At 38.5% G+C, this 22,062-nt stretch overlaps 2 protein-coding genes across 2 annotated transcripts; both read left to right on the top strand.

Annotated features, from left to right (window-relative positions):
* The first annotated feature begins 2,214 nt into the window (after positions 1–2,214).
* Positions 2,215–16,030, top strand: dhrsx (dehydrogenase/reductase (SDR family) X-linked). The gene is made up of 7 exons (XM_053314708.1): positions 2,215–2,333; positions 9,698–9,805; positions 10,548–10,616; positions 13,599–13,700; positions 13,792–13,999; positions 14,109–14,316; positions 15,452–16,030. Exons 1-7 carry the CDS (start codon positions 2,234–2,236, stop codon positions 15,623–15,625), a joined length of 969 nt encoding a protein of 322 aa, XP_053170683.1. The 5' UTR covers positions 2,215–2,233; the 3' UTR covers positions 15,626–16,030.
* Positions 5,009–7,827, top strand: LOC128354478 (E3 SUMO-protein ligase ZBED1-like). The gene has a single exon (XM_053314707.1). The coding sequence runs from the start codon at positions 5,275–5,277 to the stop codon at positions 7,315–7,317; it is 2,043 nt and encodes a 680-aa protein (XP_053170682.1). The 5' UTR covers positions 5,009–5,274; the 3' UTR covers positions 7,318–7,827.
* Positions 16,031–22,062: the final 6,032 nt, after the last annotated feature.

Below are 22,062 nucleotides of genomic sequence, written 5' to 3'. Positions count from 1 at the left end.
CTCTGTTAACTCTGCATTTTACAGTCTAGCTGTGTAGATGTAGATGTTGGACTATGGCCTTAAAGAGACCTGTGAACAGAGAGTATCTTAATGTAGTCAATGCATTCCTAATGTGTTCTTTAACATTTTAATATCTGTAAAAGGTTACCCTCAGATTCTTAAACACAGATGTAATGTTAACAGAAAGAAAGAGCGATGAGATGTCAGCCAAAATGTGTCACGCGTCAATCATTGTCAAAAAAGGAAAAGATTCATGTTCTGAGATGAAGAGGATTTGCTCATTTTTGTAACTTCATGGCATTTTATTCAGTAGATTTCAATGTTGATGTGATAAAGTAAAGGATATGAGGTCACTGTGATCATGAGGGTCAGCCTGTGGGGACCCTGAACATCCATATCACATTTAATAGTCTTCTTGTGTGTAGTTGGCTGACAGAACAATAAAGTGGAAATTCCGTCCTCTTTAAATATTCCCCACTGAGAGTCCAAATCTGAAATCTTCCTCTCATGCTGCCAGCAACGACACAAGAGAGTCTCAAGCATCAACCACCGCACCACCGCAGAGCCTGCAAAATATCAAATATACCCTGAAGACAGAATTATTCCGCTCCATCCCAGACCTCTTCCCACTTTCCAAAATGAATTAATGTGTATCTTTGTACCGGAATATGGAGTTTTTGTCCTCTTTTTAAAAAATGCGGCATATCAATTTGAAAGCATGATTGATTGATTTCACGTTCTGATTTTGTAATATTGTCCCTGCCATCACACTCAATAGCCTCTGCTCGCACCTACATTCATTCTGCTCCTGCTTACACAGATTTCCTTCACTCAACCTTCAGCTCTTCTTCTCGCTCTCAGGTTGCTTCTATGTGCTTCTGAAACTTCTGTCCTCAGATTTCTTCTCTGCTTTCAGATTTTTTTTGTACAACCACCCCATGCCAAAAATACCCCAACCAACAGAAGGCCAGATGTAATGTTGATCAATCAGATTATCCGTGCCCCCTGTGGGTACAAAAGCAACCTAAGAGTGAAAAAGAAGAAAAAAATCTGTGCAAGCAATAATATATCAGAGTACAGTAGACAGTTTGATTGCGAGGGACAACATTACAAAATCTGAATGTGAAATCAATACATTATGCTCCCTCAATTGATATACCACGCTCTTGAATAACTGTCCATACAGAACAGCGTACAAGATATATTGATTCATGCATACCAACAGTGAGAATGGGCTTTTCAGTAAAGAAGGACACACCATGTGTTCAACAGAGTAACCTTTAAAATGGATTATTCTTGCATATTTATAGATTCTGGACTTTTCAGTGACAGGGTAGATGTAATGTTAAGGGTTAGGAAGAGGACAGTCATGGCCTACATAAAAGAAATGCTGTATGCTGTCTAAATTTCAAGATTTTCATCTTTTGAGGTAAAGACACGAGGCTGCATCTCATAAAAGTGTCTAAAAGTTTATGTAAAAGTAACTGAGTTTATGTGGATTCTCCTCAAGCAGTCCAAACTACTGTTTTATAGGAAATACACACAGCTTTAGTCTGCAATGTAAATAAATGCATTCAGAAATGTATTAGAATTTTAAAAAAGCAACCCGTATACAAGTATGAAGAACAGGAAACAAAGAGACAATGAATTAAACAAGGAATAAACTTATGACATAAAAATAGATAAATAAATAAATAAACATAATAAATAAGTAAATTAGGGACTTTGTTGCTTTTTTTTTTGTATTTTGAAGCTTGACCACACAATTGTAAATCAATTAGAAATAAGGTAAAGGTTGGTTTTCTATTGGTCCATTTAATGTCTATGGAATTTGCCAGAAATTATAAATGGATATAAACTGGATTGAAAATTGTCAATTGAGTTATTTTCAAAACAAATTAAAATATCAGTAACATAAAATATAAAGTATGACATTTCGACCGGTTTTTCTAGATATCGTTTTTCATATTTTGGAATACATACATTGACAAAAAATAGTGAAAATAGTGTCTTTGTTAGGTCCCCAGAAATGACAGGAATAATGAATGTTCAGTTTGGGTCTTTATACCATATTATGTCTATGCTTTATACAGCCTATGGGTTTGGGTGCAGTCTGTGGCGTCTCGTGCTCTTGACGCAATCTTTTGAGGGCGGAACCACAGGCAGGTTTATCACCTCCAGCGTCTGACCCGGACCCGTAGTGTGAAGCACAGCTCAACTCGGAAGCAGAAGGATGTGGCTGATTTCAGTGTTAGTGCCTCTTCTCAAACTCTATCTATGCGGAGTCAAAGTTCTTATCTATCAGATGTTCAACAGATCTTTTACGCTACCAGGTCAAGTATATTTCTCTTTCATTTATGGTCATTTGTTTCTTTGAAGCTATAATTTACCGCTGTGTTCCGCTCAATGCCAGACTCCTTTAGAAAAATGACTATTTCTGATGACGTGTCGTTAATTAACAGGGAAAGAATAGAAAGAATGGAACTTGGCTGCAAACATTTTAATAATAGCATCTTCTGTTCAGTTCGGCATATATCTTATACACACAGCATGTACAGTTTTAAGGCATTCACTCTTGGTCATTGTAACCTTAAACCAAAATAAGTGCATGTGAACCAGATCTAGTAGGCAGTAGTAATACTATAAATAAATGTGAGCCAAAGCATCGCATGTATGTACAACAAACTACAGGAGCTGCTTTCAACAGAAAGAGGTAAATCCGTTTTCTTGTAGTTAAATGTAAGGTAACTGATTGGTCAAGGCAGCCTTAAATATGGAATATTTTTTGAGGAGTTTGGTGTGACTGCCTGTTTGAATGCACAACCTGTCTTGGCTGTATTTTGACACCTATGTTGACAGTTAATACTTTGATCTGGGCCATAGCCCAATGACTTCCAGTGATGTCAGCCACGTAATGTAAATAAATATAATAATGTTTATTACTCAAATTTAATGTCCTTGCATGTATGTTTTAACAGCAGTTTCCTTGTTAAACAGTGAACTAGAAGTATGTCCTCCCTCCACATCATGTGACTTGAAATCCAAACTTTATGAAAAAATACAACTGGATGTGGTTGTGTTGAAATCAGTTCATTTATTATGGTTACTTCATATCACTGCATATCTGTTAATACAAATGAATAGCGGATCGCCTCAGGCTTCAGCTCTACAATGTAAATGTCTCGAAAATCTGAATCTAAATTGAGCTTTCGGGGGAATCATAGTTTGGTCCATTCTAGGAAAGATTACATGTAAGTTCAGTCATTTAATTTAAAACGGATATATTTAGAGCAGAAAAGAAAAACTAAGGTCACAGATACCTTGTCTAAATGCAGTTCTGTTACTTATTAATGCAGGTTAGTTAATGTGTTCAAATTAACTACAGAATTTGAACATCTTTCTGTATATAAATCATGTGATTGTGACATAATATAACTTTACGTTTATTTCACCTTTTTCTTAAAAATGTAACATATTCATGATGAGGAGCACTAGTTCAAAAATTACTAACTTTCTCTTTTTTCTGTTAATGTAATGTACAGCACCTGTCAAACTTGTTGACTATTTTCTATATCGTAGAACAATACTGAAGACATCTAAACTATAAAATAAAAATGATCAATAGTAGCTGTAATATTCTAAAACTCAGCTTTTAACATATTCTATATTATTGTGAGATGAGTTAAATGATCACAGCATCATAGAATAATATATTATATTATTATATAATAATAATAATAATAATACTAATAATAATATTGAGTTCTCTGTTCTACACTTTTCATTTGTAATTGCCAAACTGCCAACAGAGTCCACTAAGAGGCATAAAAAATCTTTCTAAGGTCTGGCTTAAATATTCTAGTAAATGACAAGTCATCATAGGGAACAGGTACTGCTAAATTCTCTCATACTTCTCTTAATGTACTGTCACATTTTACGTCTTGTGTAATAGTGTTTCATGTATTACTCTTCTGTGCATCTCAAGTTTCAGTTCATATATCAAAACAGAAGGTTTGTGTTTTAGCATGTGAGAGTAGAGTGAGACTAATGCATTAGACTGTCACACAATGAAGGGACTGTCTGCAGACAGTGGAATGGGTTAGTTCTGGGGTATTACACTCCTATAATCGTGCCAAGAATGCAGGCTATTTAACCAGATGTAAGGGGATTTTGTAAAATCTTATTTACAAGTAATATCCTAAACCATGACAAAAAGATGAAGAGTGACTGGTTCATTATTCAAGAAGCAAACATTCCTACTTTTTTATAACAAGGTGTGTGTTGTTTTGGCTGTTAGTGTTGCTGGTAGTGAATGAAATTTAAACAAGTCAGGAGGATCATTAAAAGTACTGTGACTGTTATAATGCTGCACTACATTGTTGAATTAAGTACAGTGTTACAAGTGAACTAGTGAGAAACTCTAACAACCTTCAGAACAGATTGTATCTTCTTTTGTTTTCACCTTCTAAAGGTTTATTTAACACTGTATAACACACACTGTATAATGTGGTGTTCATAATTGTCATTGTTGCATGCTTTAATAGTATCTCTTGCTATGTCATTAGTGCCATTCGTGCATACTGAGGTGTTGAAAAATAGAAAATAATATAGCATTACAATAAAGCATTGTTAGGCTCCATCACAGGATTAGGGTTATTTTCTTGTACCAGGGTATAACTTAAAATATGGTAGATAGTTCTGTAATATACTGGGTACATCATGAAATTATAGGCAATGAACAAAAAAAGTCTTTTTGCAGTTATGTATTTTCATATTTCAATGTTGATGTATCTTGATTATGTACCTTGATGTGATTTTTAACTACAATAGTCAAAAATATACTCTGACCAGCAAATATTTGATCCATAAACAGTCTCTCAGTAGATTTTTAATCAGTAAATTTACTATATCATGATACATGCTGATATCAAATAAATGTACACCATGATAGAGGTTTTTACAAAGTTTGCCCACTTATTAGAGGGTATGGGATAAATGATGATCGGGTTATCCAATTGTCTTCATTAACCTGATTTCTAACTGTAAATTGACTTCTTGTTTGAATGTAAATGTTGTCAATGAATGAGATATTTCACCTGGTTTGATTCAGCTGAACTCTAAATGATACATTTCAGAATCATATAGTTTTGTAGGTTCACATATAAGTGTTATGTTTTCCACAACCTGCAGACATCCTCAAATGTTTATTTCACTATTCTTGTTAGGTGCTCAATAAGTGAAGGCATCCAAGTGGATTGCTTACGAAAGGAACCAATGGAGGGTAAAAGTTCAGGACCTTCATGCTCTGGACTCAATCTGGTCGCACACCCACGAGCAAAAAGCAAAGTCTGGAAGTACTTTGGCTTTGACACAGATGCAGATGGGTGCATATTACACTGGAAGCGGATATACTGTCGTGTATGTATGAGCCAAATTGCTTACTCTGGAAACACCTCCAATCTGTCGTACCACCTAGAAAAGAACCATCCGGCAGAGTTCAGTGAGTTTGTGAAGTGCAACACGGATCAGATGCGTGAGGCATTCGCTACAGCATTCTCTAGGATAAAGACAGAGCCACCAGCTCAACATTTTCAGCAATCCCAGGACACAAACTTAAAGCATAGCTTAAACAATGAAAACAGACGACACAATGATCTTACGTTCGCCATCATCAATTTCATCTGCGAGGGGCTGTATCCCGTGTCTGTAGTTGAGGAGCCTACTTTCAAGACTTTAATGAGTACAGTTGATCCTGGATACTCTCCACCAACCAAAAGTGACCTGGCAGTTAAAATGCTTCCTCAGATGTATTGCCGTACCCGGGATATGGTCTTCAGTGATCTTGGTGGGGTTGTGAACTGTGGCGTTACTACAGACCTTTGGCAAAGCCAAACCCAGAACAGAACATATATTTCACTCTCTATGCATTCAGTTAACTACAATAGTACAACTGGGTTCTCTATGACCAACAAGTGCCTTAAAACGTTTGAAGTACAAGAGGATAACACAGCCGAGAATATTACCAGAGCTATGTATGAAGCCTTTGTTGAGTGGGGGATAACTCATAAAGTCAGCGGTGCCACAACAAATGGTTCAGTAGATATTGTGAAAGCGTGCTCACTCTTGGAACTGTCTGTGGAAATGCCGTGCCTCGGACACACTATCAATCGTGCAATGGACGAAGCCTTCCAGCTGCCGCGAGTCGACAGCTTTTTAGGATGTTGCCGAAAACTTGTTGATCATTTCAGAGAACCGGCAATGTATCTGCTTAGAGAAAAACAGAAGCAGCATGGCCTTCCACAGTCTGCACTCATCACAGACAGGGGTAGGCCTTGGTTGGCCACATTGGCAGTGTTACAAAGATTAAGAGAGCAGCAGGTTGCTATAACTGCAACACTCATAGAGAGTTCCAGTAGCCAACATTTCAGCTTTGATGGTCCTGACTGGGCCTTGTTGGAGGGCTTGATTGAAATCCTCCAACCTTTTAAAGTTGTAGCAAACATGATCACTTCTTGTAGGTACCCAATTATTAGCATGGTAAGGCCTGTGCTTCATATGCTTTTGAACACTACCCTTAAAGTTAAAGAAGGGGACCTCAAAGAGATCAGCATGACGAAAGAGGTTATCTCCAAGGTCCTATCAAACACCTACTCCCAGAATTCACAACTATCGCAAGAGATCTCAACATTCCTCAACATTGCTACATTTCTAGATCCCCGGTACAAGAAGTTGCCTTTCCTGTCCACACAGGAACGCTCCAAAGTTGAGAGTAACATTATTGAGGAGGCAAAAGCAATCCTTGAGAAGCAGATTGCGGAGCGACCATGTCTTGATGATTTTTCTGTTGTGTCTGATGAGCCTCCTAGCAAAAAACAGACACCTATGCGAGAATCTTCAAATAGCAGCGCAACCCAAGACAACCCTCTGGCTGCCATATTTTGCCAGTCTGATGCAGACCAGAGTCAGGAGGAGCTGCATGCTCAGATTGTAGAGGAGCTGAGCAACTACAAATCCCAGAGAGTCCTAGGTCTGAATGAAGACCCTTTACTTTGGTGGTCAAGTCATGCAGCTTTGTTCCCCACCCTCCCCAAGGTGCTCCAGAAGTACTGGTGTATTCCTGCCACAAGTGTCCCTTGTCACAGGCTTTTCAGCTCCTCTGGGACTGTTCTGTGTGGCAAGAGGAACTGTATAACTCCAGCATTAGTAGATCAACAAGTCTTCTTGTATGAGAACTCACGGAGCTACTACGAGCCTGAACCCTGTGTGGATGATTTGGACAATGTCTGGGAAGGCCACTGTAGTCAGCCACTTGAGTGATTGTGTGCCTAAAATCACAAAATGTCAAAGAATTTCTACAACTTTATTTCCTGTGTACTTGGCAGACTACATGTTAGACCAGCTGAAACATTAAAAAATGTAAGGTGTAGTGTGAAAATGTAATGGACCTGTTGTTATAATAACTTTGCTTGGATTTCTGGCCTGTAATAGGTATGAAAAGGATAGTGTAATGTATGGGGGAAACTGCATTCTTTCCAGGAGTGAGATGAGAAGATTGGTATCAATCGAGTTTGAGCTAAGGAGCTAAAGTCAGATAATAAACCTTGATTACATAAAGACTAGAATCAGGAGAAACAGCAAGCCTGCCTCTGTCAACACTTCATAAGTATGTTCTCCCACCACCTCATAAGCTCAGTAATTAAATGTAATATGTTTAATCTGTACTTAAACAAAAATGCAAAAACAACTGTTAAGCTGTTGTTGCTCAATGCTCCAACTTGTAGTTCCACCTTAAAACTACAAACCAGCCAGCTTAGCCATGTGGCAATATCTGTCAGTCGGTCCTATACTTTAGTTCAAACTAAACAACAACTGAATGGCTATTAGATAAATGACCACTGTGGGCCCTATCTTGAGATTGGCGCACAGCGGATGGCACATGTCTTTGTTAGTTTCCCCCAGCGCAGTTTTCGCCCTGCGCCCACGTTGTCTAAATAGCAAATGCACTTGCACCAGTCTGTGCGCCTATGGGCGTGTTGGTCTCAAAATGAGGTTGGTCAGGTTCATTGGTGGTGCATTGCTATTTTGAGGCAGACGAAAGCTATTGCGCTACTGACCACAAAAATCCAGGTCTAAAGTCACTGGCGCTTATGTTACTGTTATTTAAGGATCACCATCAAGAGTCCAATATGCTCCTATATAGGCAGGTATATAGGGAGATGTATAGGCGGGTATATAGGCGCAGACACTGTGCTTGTTACCACACGGACGCATAGCAGCACACAAACATGCAAAACATTACAAATAAAAGGACCACAATGTGAATTCCTATTATGATGTACATCAACATATTAAAAATGCATGTCATATTAGTTAGTCATAATATTTATCAGTTTTAATTAATTGTAAAAAAATGGAGAGCGCCTTTGTGGATAGTCTGTAGCCTCTGATGCTGCACAGAGCGTAGTGCCATTATGCACAGCCACTCACTGTTTATTAAATCAGCTGATGACACCAGGCTGCTGCAATATAACTACACACACCTCTACACTCATCAGACTGGTTGGTTATATCTCCATATTCTTCCTTTATATGAATTAAATGTGAGGTTAGCAGCTCATCAGCCAACTTTCCTTTCAGCAAAAGTAACTCAGCAAAATTACAGATATATTATTGAAACGCATTGCTGGGTAAATGTGCTGTTATAATAACAATCCACCAATGTGACAGCGCTCCTTGATATTAAAGGGAATGGGAGATGACACTCACAAAACACACCTATGATTAATGAGGGGACTAAAGTCCATTCCTTTTAGACCATGCACCTGGCGCAGTGACCATTTTTCCGCCGTTAAAATGGCAAAAGTGGATTTGGATACACCCCAAAGGGGCATATGTAACTGCTAACATCTGCATGTTAGCATAGTCAATGTGAGCAAGTTAGCATGCTGATGCAACTATTTAATTCAAATGATCAGCCTCACAGACAGAGATGTATACAGTCTTGTTACATTTCTGTTCATGTCCAGGTTAAACAAGCCACATATTTTGTTATTTATTGAGCTTTAGAGGTGTTTGATTAAAATGATTGGACAGCTAGAAAGGTTCTGTATACAACTAGCTAACTAAACAACCACTTTGTGTAATTATCTTAATAACTGATCTGTTACATTATCAAATTTATTTTTGTAAGTAATTTTACTTTTCACTTTAAAATAAAAAAAAAAGTTTTGCTCAAGATGTAATCTGTAAATATCTGTCTGTATATTGCTAAGATTAACAATGGATGAGATTTAAAAATGTCATGTTCTGCAAAACACTAGTATATAAAGATGTTGTAAAAGAACTTGTTTTCAACATTTGTCTGACTGGTTGATGTCCAAACCTTTATTGCAATATTAACACAGTATTCTAATGAATTTAATTGTTCATCTTTGACAGGGCAACAGATTTTGGATCTTAATCACAGGGTAGGCCCTTCTGTCCAACTGTCAGTCTATGTAGGTCACCTCTCTGTTTTGGTCCATGTAGAACAGTTTGCAAAGTCATATTTAATTGCAGACTCTGACCTGGACTGTCTGGACTTCCAATACCTGTTATTAATACTGACAAAATCACATGTTGATCCTGATTTCAAAACAGTCTGAATTAGAAAGTTTGCATCATGACCTCACGTGGTACCCTCTCTCCTCCCACACAGTCTTACCCAAGCAAAATGGAAGGGTTGCCATTGTGACTGGGGGTACCCGAGGAATGGGGTTTGAGACAGCGAGACACCTGGAAAGCCTTGGAATGCATGTTATCCTAGGTAGGCTACTATCCAGTCATATGCCTTCACCCAGTCAGCACCATCAGATTATAAATACTCTATCTCCTTCTTAATACAGTTTTTAGTCAATGTAGTTTTTCACTATTAATAAATAGATGTCTGTTCTGTGCCACAACTGTATAATATAGGTTTAATTTCAGAAACTTACATACTACACTTTACAAATGTGTTTCAGAATGGGTTCAATAGCATTTTGATCAGATCCAGATCCAGTATTGATTCAACTTATAGAAATTTATGGAATCTTACCAGGTTTACCAAAGGTTAAGATAACTACAATTTGGATATCTAATCATCTTTAGTTGGCTGAGAAGCAGAATCACAGTTTTTAGAGTCAGCTTAATTAATGTTGACGGTACAAACTGATATGACTTTGTCTGAATCTTTGTTCTCTACGGACTCCATCCGTAGAGAACAAACTTGTCATTGTAGCCACTATGAAATTCATTTTTATTAGCTGCAGTTGATTTAATGTGCTGCAGGGGATGTCTGTTTGTTATTATGACCAAAGACCATAATACTTTAAAAATGGTATGTTTTCTATGCTAATAAAATGAGCATATTGAAACCGGCTGTTCACTATTTAAAGTAATTAAAAGAAACTGTAGATTCAGGTTGATTTTTAGTTAAATGAATGATTAGTACAGTGGTAAACCAGCCTTGTTGAAGTGGATATGTGCTGGACATCATCCCACCAAGCCTTTCTGATCTCCATCATCAGCTGGGAACGAGAGAGAAGAGGGCAGAGCAGCCGTCAGAAAGATTCAAGAAGAAGGCGGCAATGGGAAAGGTAATAATCTGTCTGTCTTTGACCACATTACCAATTTTAGCAAGTTTTTCAGCATGTGTGTCTTCCAGATGGTTTTAACTTGTTAGGCCTGGCACTGGGCAGCCTCCAGCTGGCACTCTGGCAGGACGCTCCCTCTACTTGTTGAACAATTTTTGAGAGGTTGACTACTGTTGTACTTAAAAGTGCAGTGTGTATAATTTAGTGGCATCTAATGGAACTCACTTGGCAGAAATGGAACATGATATTCATGAATATTTTTTAATTTAGCATACAATCATCTGGATATAAGGGTTATTCCATTGGTTGCAATCTGCAACCTCACTACTAGATGCTACTAAATTCTACACACTGCTCCTTTTAAATGACAAGTTCACACAAAAGCAGGTTTCATTATATCTTCCTTTTGCTCAGCTCATTTTGCAAGGTGAGTAATGCCATTAAGATTAGAGTAAAAAACAACTTTTCCAATGGAATGACAGTTTCCTAATTGTTTCAAAGAAAGGAGCTGATAATGTCATCGCCTGTAAATTCATATAAAGGCTTTCATTTGGAAGTTACAGCAGTTACTGTGTTACTCCATTTATTGATTTTTAAATGAGTTGCTAGTATTTAAACATTATACAACAGGTATTCTGATATGAAAAACATACAAAATGTAGCTTTAAATTACAGACAAGTAAACTATTCAACAAATGTTTCCTACATGGAATGGATCTGTCAACTCTTGCAGTCATTTAGATTTTGTCTGCACTTACAGGGAAATTTCTCCACTTAAATAATAATTATGTATCATTGCTTGCTTGCTTATAAATTGACACATGAGTTAGTTAGTGTTTACTGTCCCTGTAATTAGCATCAAATGACATAAAGGGAAATTTGACAAAATAATCTTAACTCAAGGTTCACTAAATTAGCTGTCAGCCACATTTCATGTTCTTCATCTGCATTTAAAAAAACTTTTCAGTAGAGTGACTAAAGTGATTAAAGTTACAATTTATAAATGTGGTTGGTACATAAAATGAGTTGTGAGAAATCGTTTTATTTGTGTTAAGTAAACATTAAAGTGATGTAAGGTACATAGTCCGTATTAATATAACAGAATTCTACGCTCTAAAAACACAAATTATTATGTGATTTCTAAGAGTGAAATGTCCAGTCAGATGAGGGTCATGTGACTTGGTTCATTTGTGTCAGATGTACTCAAAACTTGAATTTCACTGTATTGTAAACTTTAACTGGAGTGAGTGAAGTGGGATTTACAGTCTTGAGTTTGCCCAGTTATCATCACGTGACAAGAACTGACTTTCATCCCGAATCCTGGGGAATGATTATTAATTTTTAAAGTGAGTGTGAGTTATTACTTGCTTCTGTGACACTAACATACCTCAGTAAGATGAAAATACTCTACATGTTCCTGTCATCCTCCAGGAGAAGTATGTGGTTTATTATTATCTTATTTTCATGTCTTCTGACCCAAAAAGATTCTATTTTGCTTTTGTGCTTATGACCGAAGTCAGCCAGTGCCTGTAGAGAGCTAACCTATTTATCTTCATTCTGGAAACCAGTTCCAAAATACAGAACATTCCAATGATCTGCGCCCGAGGGCCTGAACAGTGCTGATGAAAGCAGCTTTAAATGGAAGCTCATGGAGCAGGCCAGCTGTTCATAAACTGACTGAAGTGATGGGCAGACGTGTGTCCTAAAAAAGTGCAGATCTTCCATTAAGTGTATTTCCTCTTTAAAATAGCAGTGTGTGTTACATAAACAGACCAGCAGTCATAGAATCCCCACACAAAGAGCTCTTTGTTTCAGTCTGGCTGTGAGTGAGAAACATTACTAATTAGACTATTCACTTGCTGAATTCTAAGTATGCTTCCATTCTTTACATTGATATTATAGCATGATGTTACATGAAAAACACCTCTTTCTCTCTTGTGGGGCATCTCTATTAGTGTAATGCAGAATATTGCTGCAATGTGGGAGTTTAATTGATTTAATTAGGTGCTTGAGTAGTCAGCTCAGAAAAGCCACAAGCAGTGGCAAGTGTCTCATTAATAACACGCCTGCGGTTCCTGAGAAGTGTGACTGTACCACAGTTCAGAGGGAACAAATCCAGGATTCAAAGCTGTGCAGAGATTTTCTGCTCAAGGCCAAATTCAGTGCAGACTCACAACTCTACTAACAACTGTTTCAGGTCTAGTAACTGTGAAGCTGCACCGAACAGTAGTTTCATTTTAACCATGTGTAATGTGAAAGATGCTTGTAGTGATGAGGCTACAGAGTTATCACCAACTCTCTACTTCCACTCAGATCTGCAGGGCTTCTTAACTCCTTTTGGCTCATTGTTTTAGTTTAATTGTTGGACTTACTTTCAGCAGATGAACATGGACACATTTTCAGCTTGTTCTGCTTCCCCCAAGTGGCCAAAATCCATAAATTCAGTTTTAAAGGAGATATTCTGCACATTTCCTGGTCTATATTTGTAACCCGAGGCGTTACTGGAACATCTGTGCATGATTTACAGTTTGAAGAAATCCTTAGTTAATTCATACTCACACACTGAACAACCTATCAGTTCAGTCTCTGTTTGAAACAGTTCATTTTAGCTCATGCCTCTTTAAGCCCCCCCCCCCCATCTCGATGAGCCCCACTCAGTTCTGATTGGTTAGCTTCAGGAAGCTGTGTCACAACCATCTTCCAGCTGCCCATGGTTGCTGAATTAATCTAAAATTCAAAAAGTGAATTGATTTAAAGTGTTTTCAGCACATCCAACAAAATTCAAAGACTGGTGATTGTATATTTTTTACAGAATTACACCTTGGGAGTCCTCTTATGAACCAGCATGTGCTGACCTTTGGCTAATTAACCAATTCGCTGCTGAGTTTATTTATTTATTTATTTGAATTGATATGCTTGTCTGTCTACAAATCATATTGATCTTGATCTATTAACAGGATCATTTTGTCATTTTTCTTCCCACAGCTGAGTTTGTCTTCGTGGACCTGACCTCGCTGAAATCTGTGCGATACTTTGTCCAACTATTCAAAGCCCGAGGTCTCCCTCTCCACGTTCTGGTTAACAATGGTAGGTTGCCATGAAACGTCATACCATCGTCATGTTTTTTCGCCGTGAGTGAGTCATCTCATGCTCTTCTGCTCTCCGGTCTCTCATATAGCGGGGACCATGCTGGTTCCTGAGAGACAGACAGAGGAAGGCTTTGAGTTCCACTTTTGTCTCAACTACCTCGGCCACTTTCTGCTGACCAACCTGCTGCTGGACACGCTGAAGAAGTCAGGACGACACGGCTGCTGCTCCCGCATCGTCAACATGTCCTCTGCAACACACTACGCTGGAGTTATACACATGGATGACTTAAACAGGAGGTGAGAGGACAGCTGTTACATATAGTTATAAGATACATGCCAGATGTTCTGAGGGTAATTACTTTAGAGTCCACCTTCACACTCTCCCTTCCACCCCTACTGTCTCCAGGAACTGCTACAGCTCCCATGGTGCCTACTCCCAAAGCAAGCTGGCTCTGGTCCTCTTTACCTACCACCTGCAGGAGCAGCTGACAGCCGGCGGCTTCCCGGTGATCGTCAACGCTGTGGACCCTGGAATGGTGGACACTGCGCTGTACGACAATCTGTGGACCCTTGCTCAGATGCTCAAGAAGCCCGTGGCCAAAATAATATTCAGGGTACGTATTTACTAATACAAGATGTGTTTATTCTATCATTTGATTTGTAAGATACGCAGTAAGTGAGATGTACACAAAAGCATAAATTGATTCCTCAGCATGTTAAATGGTAAATACACTATATGTTACATTCACCCATTCACACACATTCATACACTGTTGGCAAAGCCATTGGGAGCAATTTGGGGGCTAGAGGAGCCGGGAATCGAACCGCCAGTCTTCCGATTGGTGGACGACCGCTCTACCTGCTGAGTCACAGCCGCCTCAAGACTTCAAAAGACTTAATGTCTTATCTTAGAAATATTTCTTAGTTGGAGAAAGTTTCAGACTGTTACACCCTCTATGCTGATATTATTTTATCCTCTATTTCATTTGAGAAAGGTTTCTAGTCCTCAGCATAAAAGTAAAAAGATATATTAAAAGGAGCAATGGTAGCATATGGATTGAAAATAAAACGGGGCCAGCAATAAAGCTGTGAGACACTCTAGACATCAAAACAGCAACGGCAGACAGATCATGAGGTAAATATTCCTGTGAATCACATGACTGTGTCAAAACTGAGAAATAACAATCAAAATCAACAGAGGTAGATTGTATTTTTTAAATAGGTCAACACAGGAACACTGGAAAATGTCTAAATGAGTTAGTACGGTTTACATGTGGTCTATGTGGAAAGTGCCTTGAGATAACTTTTGTTTGTGATTTGGCGCTGTATGAATAGACCAAAGAGCACAAGCCTTGCAGATAAGTGGAAAGTAATTTGCATGGGGAAGAAAAAGCCTTTTATCACTGCACAGCAAGTCAAATATCCACTCCAGGATATATATATATATATATATAATATAAACTCAAGAGAAGACTTAACGACCATAAATGACGCAAATCCCTGGTAAACCACAAAGACAGAGAGGTCAGGTTTCAGTTGGCAAAAACATACAAAAACACTCAAAGTTTTTGGACTGATGAAACAAAAACCTACTGAGCCTCCTTGCTGCTTTATATATATTTATATATATTTATATATATATATATATATATATATATATATATATATATATATATATATATATATTAATTACTTAAGTACTTTGTGTTCTGAAGCACAGTCTGTACTGTTTGCACTGTATGTCCTCAGACTCCAGCAGAGGGAGCCTCCATATCTGTGTATGCTGCAGCTGCCTCTGAGATGGAGGGGGTGGGCGGCTGTTACCTGTACAATGGCGAGAAGACAAAGTCCTCCGACAGCTCCTACGACTCTGACCTACAAGCTGAGATGTGGAAAAAGAGCTGTAAACTTGTAGGTATTTAGAGAGCCTGACCCTTTTCATTTTAAAGGGTCATGAAAGCAATTTTGTATTGCACTTCCATGAAGTTGGAGGGCTTGCAGATCAACATCAACGCAGCAGATGATGAGATATCCTAACTCTTAGTCCCTCTTATAGGTCGAACTCTAGAAACACTGGGTCCACATTGTAACTTAGGCTTTCTGTTAGAAATGTGAAGTCTCCAGCCAATCAGAAATAACTCTCTTATAAGTAGTACTAATAATGTTAAGTCCTTTTTAAGAAAAACACTGAATATTTAAGACATTGTAACATCTGAGAAAGATGCCAAAATCTACTTACAGGTTGCACTCGGAGTGTTTTATGTGTTGTTGTTCTCATTCAATTTTTATTTATATAATTTATAAGTAAATTTCCCAAGATGTCCAATCATTCCCTTAAATTATCACTACAGTGGATGATTTTGTGCCTTTTTATTTAAGCAGTTAACAGATCAGATCAGATCAGACTGAGTGTTCTGATGTGTTATGGTTAGTATTAAATAATCACAGACAATCTGAGCACATGAGGAACCTTAATGCCTTAGCAGTGCCTGTTTAAGCCTACAAATTGATTTTTAATATTATAATATTCCAGCTGTACGTTTCCATAGTGATTGTGTGTGATATAATGTACTGTGTATAATACTGTAATCATGAACATTCAGTTGAACATGAACAAATTGTATATAGGGTTTTTTAATTTGTGGTTAAGTCAAATTTGCTGGTGATTTTTCATTTAAGTGAATATCATGAGGAATATTTTTAGTGCCAAAATGAAGTGATCCTGTGTGGACCAGATCTTATAAGATCAGCACTTACTTCTCTAATCTTTTACATTTATTTTACATTCATATTATTAATTTAATTTAAGTAATGTTATGCAATGTCCTTCCAATCCATCCAAAATGTTTGTACCATCTCTTGTTTACTATGAAATTCAAATTCAAACCCTAACCCTTTTTATCAAAAAGTGTGAAGTCATAGTATCTTTTAGATAGTTACTCATAAGAGCTGATTCATTTTTTATGTGAATTATACAAGCAATAGTTTAATATATGTTCATCGTAGTGTTGTGTGGCTTAATGGTTGCTGAAATCTAAGAAAAATATTTTTTCTTGTTTATAGATGGAATTATCAGGACCTGCTTAACTTTCCATGTAGTCTTGCTAAATTACTGCAAGCTGACGCATTGTGATTGGTCCTTATATTCAAAGGGGCAGTGCCTCAGCAGAACAGATTGTAGTTTTATTCCATGCGTTGCCCTTTGTCAAAACCTGGTGCCTACATTATCCAAGAATGTGTTTATGTCGTGCTAATGTAGCTTTAAGTTCCTCTGGAGGCTTTATACTACTTTTTCACATCTGCAGTGGTACTTGCCAACACCTGTAAACCAGAAAGTACAAAAATTAGTGAGGTTCTCTTTATAATTATTAGCACTATATGCCAAAATGATCAAAGGACTGCTGTCAATGTTGAATGTGGCTTAATTCATCCATCACTCGTGTGAACCAGGATGAAGGTGTCTTACTTTATATTTGTATAAAAATATATATGTATACTACATATTCTGTTCAGCTCTATCTTGTGCAATATATTGTATACATTTCAGCTAGAAGCTATTCTGAGCAAATGTCCAATTTATCTATCATCTTGCATCAATGATTTACTTGTTTAATGTTAATATTTATTGATTTGAAATGCCGTTTTAATGTGTCTTTTAATTTACTTGTGAAGTTAGTCTCTTAAAGTTTATTTATATTAACAGATTGAGTTTATTTATATTAACAGATTGAGAAAGATGTCTTGTCACGTATTAATCACTTCTAAATAAACTGCCTTTGAGAGACTGAGCCACCTGTTGTTTTATCACTGACTCCAGGTCTGTAACTAGCTTTGTTCGTGTCAGCTATATTTGAATGTTTGTTAGTTTGGGGACATCATCAGGATGTGGTAGTTTGAGCCCAGGTCAGGGCAGGCTGTTAAGTGTTGGGCAGAAGAATATGGTCAACTGGCTACTTGCTAGCCTTAACATATGCCACACTAGCCTGCTAGCTTCAGAAAGATATCTCAGCATTAACATTTAATATAAAAGAAGAAATTTGACCAGACAAGGACCCGCATACACATCAGTGTGGTTTTATAACGGCGGAGGGACCAACGGAGACCCGGCGGAGGGACAGACAGAGACCCGGTGGAGACCCAGCGGAGGGACAGATGGAGACCTGGCGGAGGACCGGAGAGTGAAGGCGGACGCTGCTCTGTCGCACAGGTGAGTAACATCAGCTCTGCTTCACATAAACTGTAACGTTACCTGCTGACATTCAGCTCACTGTCTAGTTAGTCATGATATGTCGTTGTGATGTTATCTGTAAAGTAGCAGAGTTGTTACTACAGCGGTTTGATGCTCTGAAAGTTAGCTTCACAACTAACGTAACCTACAACATAGCTGCTGTGTATCTGGTGTTTGTTCACTGCTTTCAAAGTGTTTACAGCAGCGATTTTCAAAGTGTGAGGCGCGCCTCCCCAAGGGGGCGCGAGAGGACTTCAGGGGAGGTGCGAAAAGAAAGGAAAAAATTGTATCATCTGGTTAACTACAGCTAACTACAGCAACTACAGCGTAAAATGGATCGATTTTAGTACCTCAGGTGAAAGTGACAGTGAGTACAGAGTCAGGTAGAAAACGGAGGAAGTATGACCCTGATTATTTAAACTTTGGTTTTTCGTTCATTGGTCCTGACGATGCTCCACTACCACAGTGTGTTATTTGCAAAAAGGTGCTGGCTAACGACAGTATGCGCCACATTGAACCTAAACACCACAGTTTAACCACTTAACATACGCTGTTCCGTCTACGGGACGGGACGGATGTTAGGAGGTAGCCACACGTTATTCTGAATGTTTTAAACACCAACCCTTAAACATATATATTCATGCCGTACATCGTTGGAAAGCTTAGATTGTCCTGATTCATTCAAGACCACTCACGACTTATATGGTTGCTCACAGCCGTAATAGTATTAGCGATTAGCTCGGCTAGCCCCTGAGCTAAGTAAGAAAAGCTATAATGCCTACATACCTTCAAAGTCTTCCCTTTATCCACAACGATCATCTTATGACTCAGGACTTTTTGTACAGCTCGCCAAATATCCATTCTTGTGAAATATGAAATCTGTTTCCATAAAACCGGAATACTTTCCTCAATATGTCTATGTATTTAGTCCAACACGTAACGTAATAACACAAATAACAAACCATATATGGTCCGTTTACGTCATTTCCTGACGTGCACGTCCATCTCAGAGTACACGTGACTAGATGTTTACGTGAGCCTCTCCTGCTTCTGACGACACCACACGCAAGCCAATCGGTGTTTAGGATTAGGCAGTACATGTCTCCAAAGCCAATGAGGACATGTGACCGACAACAATGACGACATGGTTTTGATTGACTGCTGTTCTAGCCTATGGAAATATTTGGTGAAATGAAGTTGGTAACCCTTTAGCCAATAGTCTGAGGTTTCCAACGGTGTATGACACTAAGCTATCAGGTTTGGCTGTCCATAAACAAACTCCAAGCGTAACCGGCGTGCGCCCTGTGCGTAAAAGAGTTGAACCATATATCATTACGCACACGGCATTTTGGTACACGGTTGGTTCTTCTTCGACTTGACATATGACTTATACCAAAATAAACAGATAGATAGATAGATAGATAGATAGATAGATATGGCCAAACAAAAAAATATGGTTATATGTAGTAATGATAATAATAATAATAATAATAATAATAATGTAGCGGAATTGAATAAACACTCGTTAAAAAGGGGCACCACCGGACGCAAGATCCGGAAGTTATGATTATTTAATTAGGATTAATTAAACAATCATAACTCACTTAAATAGATTTGATTAAGGTAAATTTAATAAATCAGTCAAATATCTTTAGGCTCGTGAACTCTAGGCATCAGGGAACTTTTAGTGAATTCAACCAGAAATAATTTGCACACGCACACAGTTTGTCTATGATACTAGCAAGCTATTTATTTAAACACATGAATTAAGCAACAATAGATATAGCGTCATGAAACATATGCATACATATAACGTCAAATAGGGAGGTTTATTATTCTCAGGGAAGGTTAATAGCAACTCAAACTCATGATGCAGCAGTGATGACTAACAGTCTAAGCTCCTAAACACTGTTTAAAACTATTCTGTCGATATTAATAACTATAGGGCAGTGGAGTTGGAGAGGTCAGCTATAATCTTTCACCAGCCTGTTAGAAAATGTAACCGCAACCCTACTTGGCAGAAGGTGTGGATCGTCAGCTCTGAAGTGGTCCTGGTCACGAAACCCAGCGGGAGGTCGTCTCTCTCTCTGGCCTTCACGATGCTGGACCACGGGCTGGATTCTGCGGGTTGTTCGGCTGAGTGATTCTGCTGGCCTCGGGAGCTGCAGATTTCACTGGCGCTTCAGGTGGAGCACAGGCGGTGAAGAAACGATGATCTGTGGCTGACTCAGTTATTCTTAATACCTCAGTTAAGGCTGGCCAGCAAAACCGGGGTATTCGTTGTAACTGGTCCTTTGACCTCAGTTTGAATTACTGAGAAAAAGTCTTTCAGGCTTGTGATGCCTTGGAGTGACTGAGTTAACTGAGGTTTGCTGTCTGAGTCCGAAAACGGACAAAAATCAAGGCACGTTGGCTTTAAGGAAAAGATCAAAAGGTATAAACTACACTGGGATAATCAAAAAAACAGCGATGTTAACTGGAGTACGACTGATTGACTTATAATAAAAATCAAGGATAAATGCACAAAAGGAAAATTGCTCTAAACTGCAAAATTACTAAAGAAAGATTAACTAATACAAAAGTACTAAGAGATTATAAGCTCGCAGCAAGGAGCGAAAATAAGAGAGCAAAACAAAAGAGACAAGAGAGTTAAATTTTCAAAAACTGCCGCTTTTGTACTCCGAAAAAGGGGGGGAAGGTTCACGCCCACCATCCTGGGTGCGAGGGCTTCTCTCTCCTCCTTCTGGATATCGGGGAGGAGGGGTCGTCTCACTATTTTAATCGAAATACTAGGACTTAATTATTTAATGTCTCATCACTGCTGTCTCATCAGTACGAGGGTAATAAAATAATCCTTCACCCCAATACAGGCATAACAGATATGAAGTGGCATAACATTTGTAGATATTCTTAGGTTCCAGTCCCACAATCAATTTAAACATGCAAGTTATTTGGGAAATGCTTATGATGGCTTTCTGATCTTACCAAATACAATTATGCTGATCTTATGTTAGCAGAGGTAACAAATTTTACTCATATTATAACTTCTGCATTCCTATTGGATTTTAACACTGTTTGAAGTTGCCAAAATGACAGTCTTCAGCATGTCACACTCATATGGGTTTTGCCGAGATAGCATAGATAACATAGACATCAAAGAAATGTAAAACAGAAATATGATGTTACAGAGGTCACATTGCCTGTTAATAACAAAAAAAGGGTACATATCATTTTAAAGTCATTTTCTTGATTGTCCGTTGCATTAAGGGAAGAACTAAGGGTTCATTTGGAGGTTGGTGAAACAAAAGTTTGTTTCACACGTAGGTCACAAGTCTCTTGGGAGGCCACCCCCTGTGGCTGGGTGCTCATGTAAAACCCAAGACTCCCAGCTCGTGACAGGAAGAAGAGTTAAGGAAAACAAACCAGCTCCTTCATGTAGAGTGAATTATCATTTTATGGCCTCTTTTTTTCCAGAGGGCATTAACATTCCATGAGAACTGGCTCTTCTCTCTCTGTTCTGAGTCAGCCTTATGTTACATTCCCCCACTTTGATTAGGGGATCGTCCAGGATCGTCGAATCAATTGATGAAGACATGGTTGACTGACGAGAGAAGGGTTAGTTGGTGCACATCATCACAACAGGCTGGTGATTGCTAAATACTTATTCTTAAGATTCGATCTCAGTAAGCTTTGAGGTGGGAGTAACACTACTAAAAAAAAAAAACCAAAAGAACAAAAACAAACATAGTAGTTAAATGAGGGTATAGGCAGTACTAATACTAACACACTACGTCTATCATGCTAAATCTAAATTTCTCTCGGGGGTCGGTTGGTGTTGGTCGAAATCAGTTGGGGGTGTTGATGTCTACCAATTCAAGTATGGCGGATTGGGGACCTTGGTGGTCGTTAGAGTCTTCCTCGGGGTCGATCACCACTAAGTCACCTGTGGTCGGCTCATTAGGTTGACGCCTACGTCGAGGTAATCTGTTAAGTCGGTCAGTACACCTAGCAACCTGGTATTGAAGGTGTCGGTAACGTTTGAGGAACAAGAAGGTTATGACAAATGTTAAGAGGTATCCTAGGCCGACGGATGCGGCGATTGCACTGTCGGGAGAGGACCAAGCATATGTGA

The sequence above is a fragment of the Scomber japonicus genome, chromosome 24 (assembly GCF_027409825.1).
Source record: "Scomber japonicus isolate fScoJap1 chromosome 24, fScoJap1.pri, whole genome shotgun sequence".
In the NCBI taxonomy this organism is placed as follows: Eukaryota; Metazoa; Chordata; class Actinopteri; order Scombriformes; family Scombridae; genus Scomber; species Scomber japonicus.
Note: the sequence above shows the minus strand (reverse complement) of the source record. Positions and strands in the feature narration are given on the sequence as shown.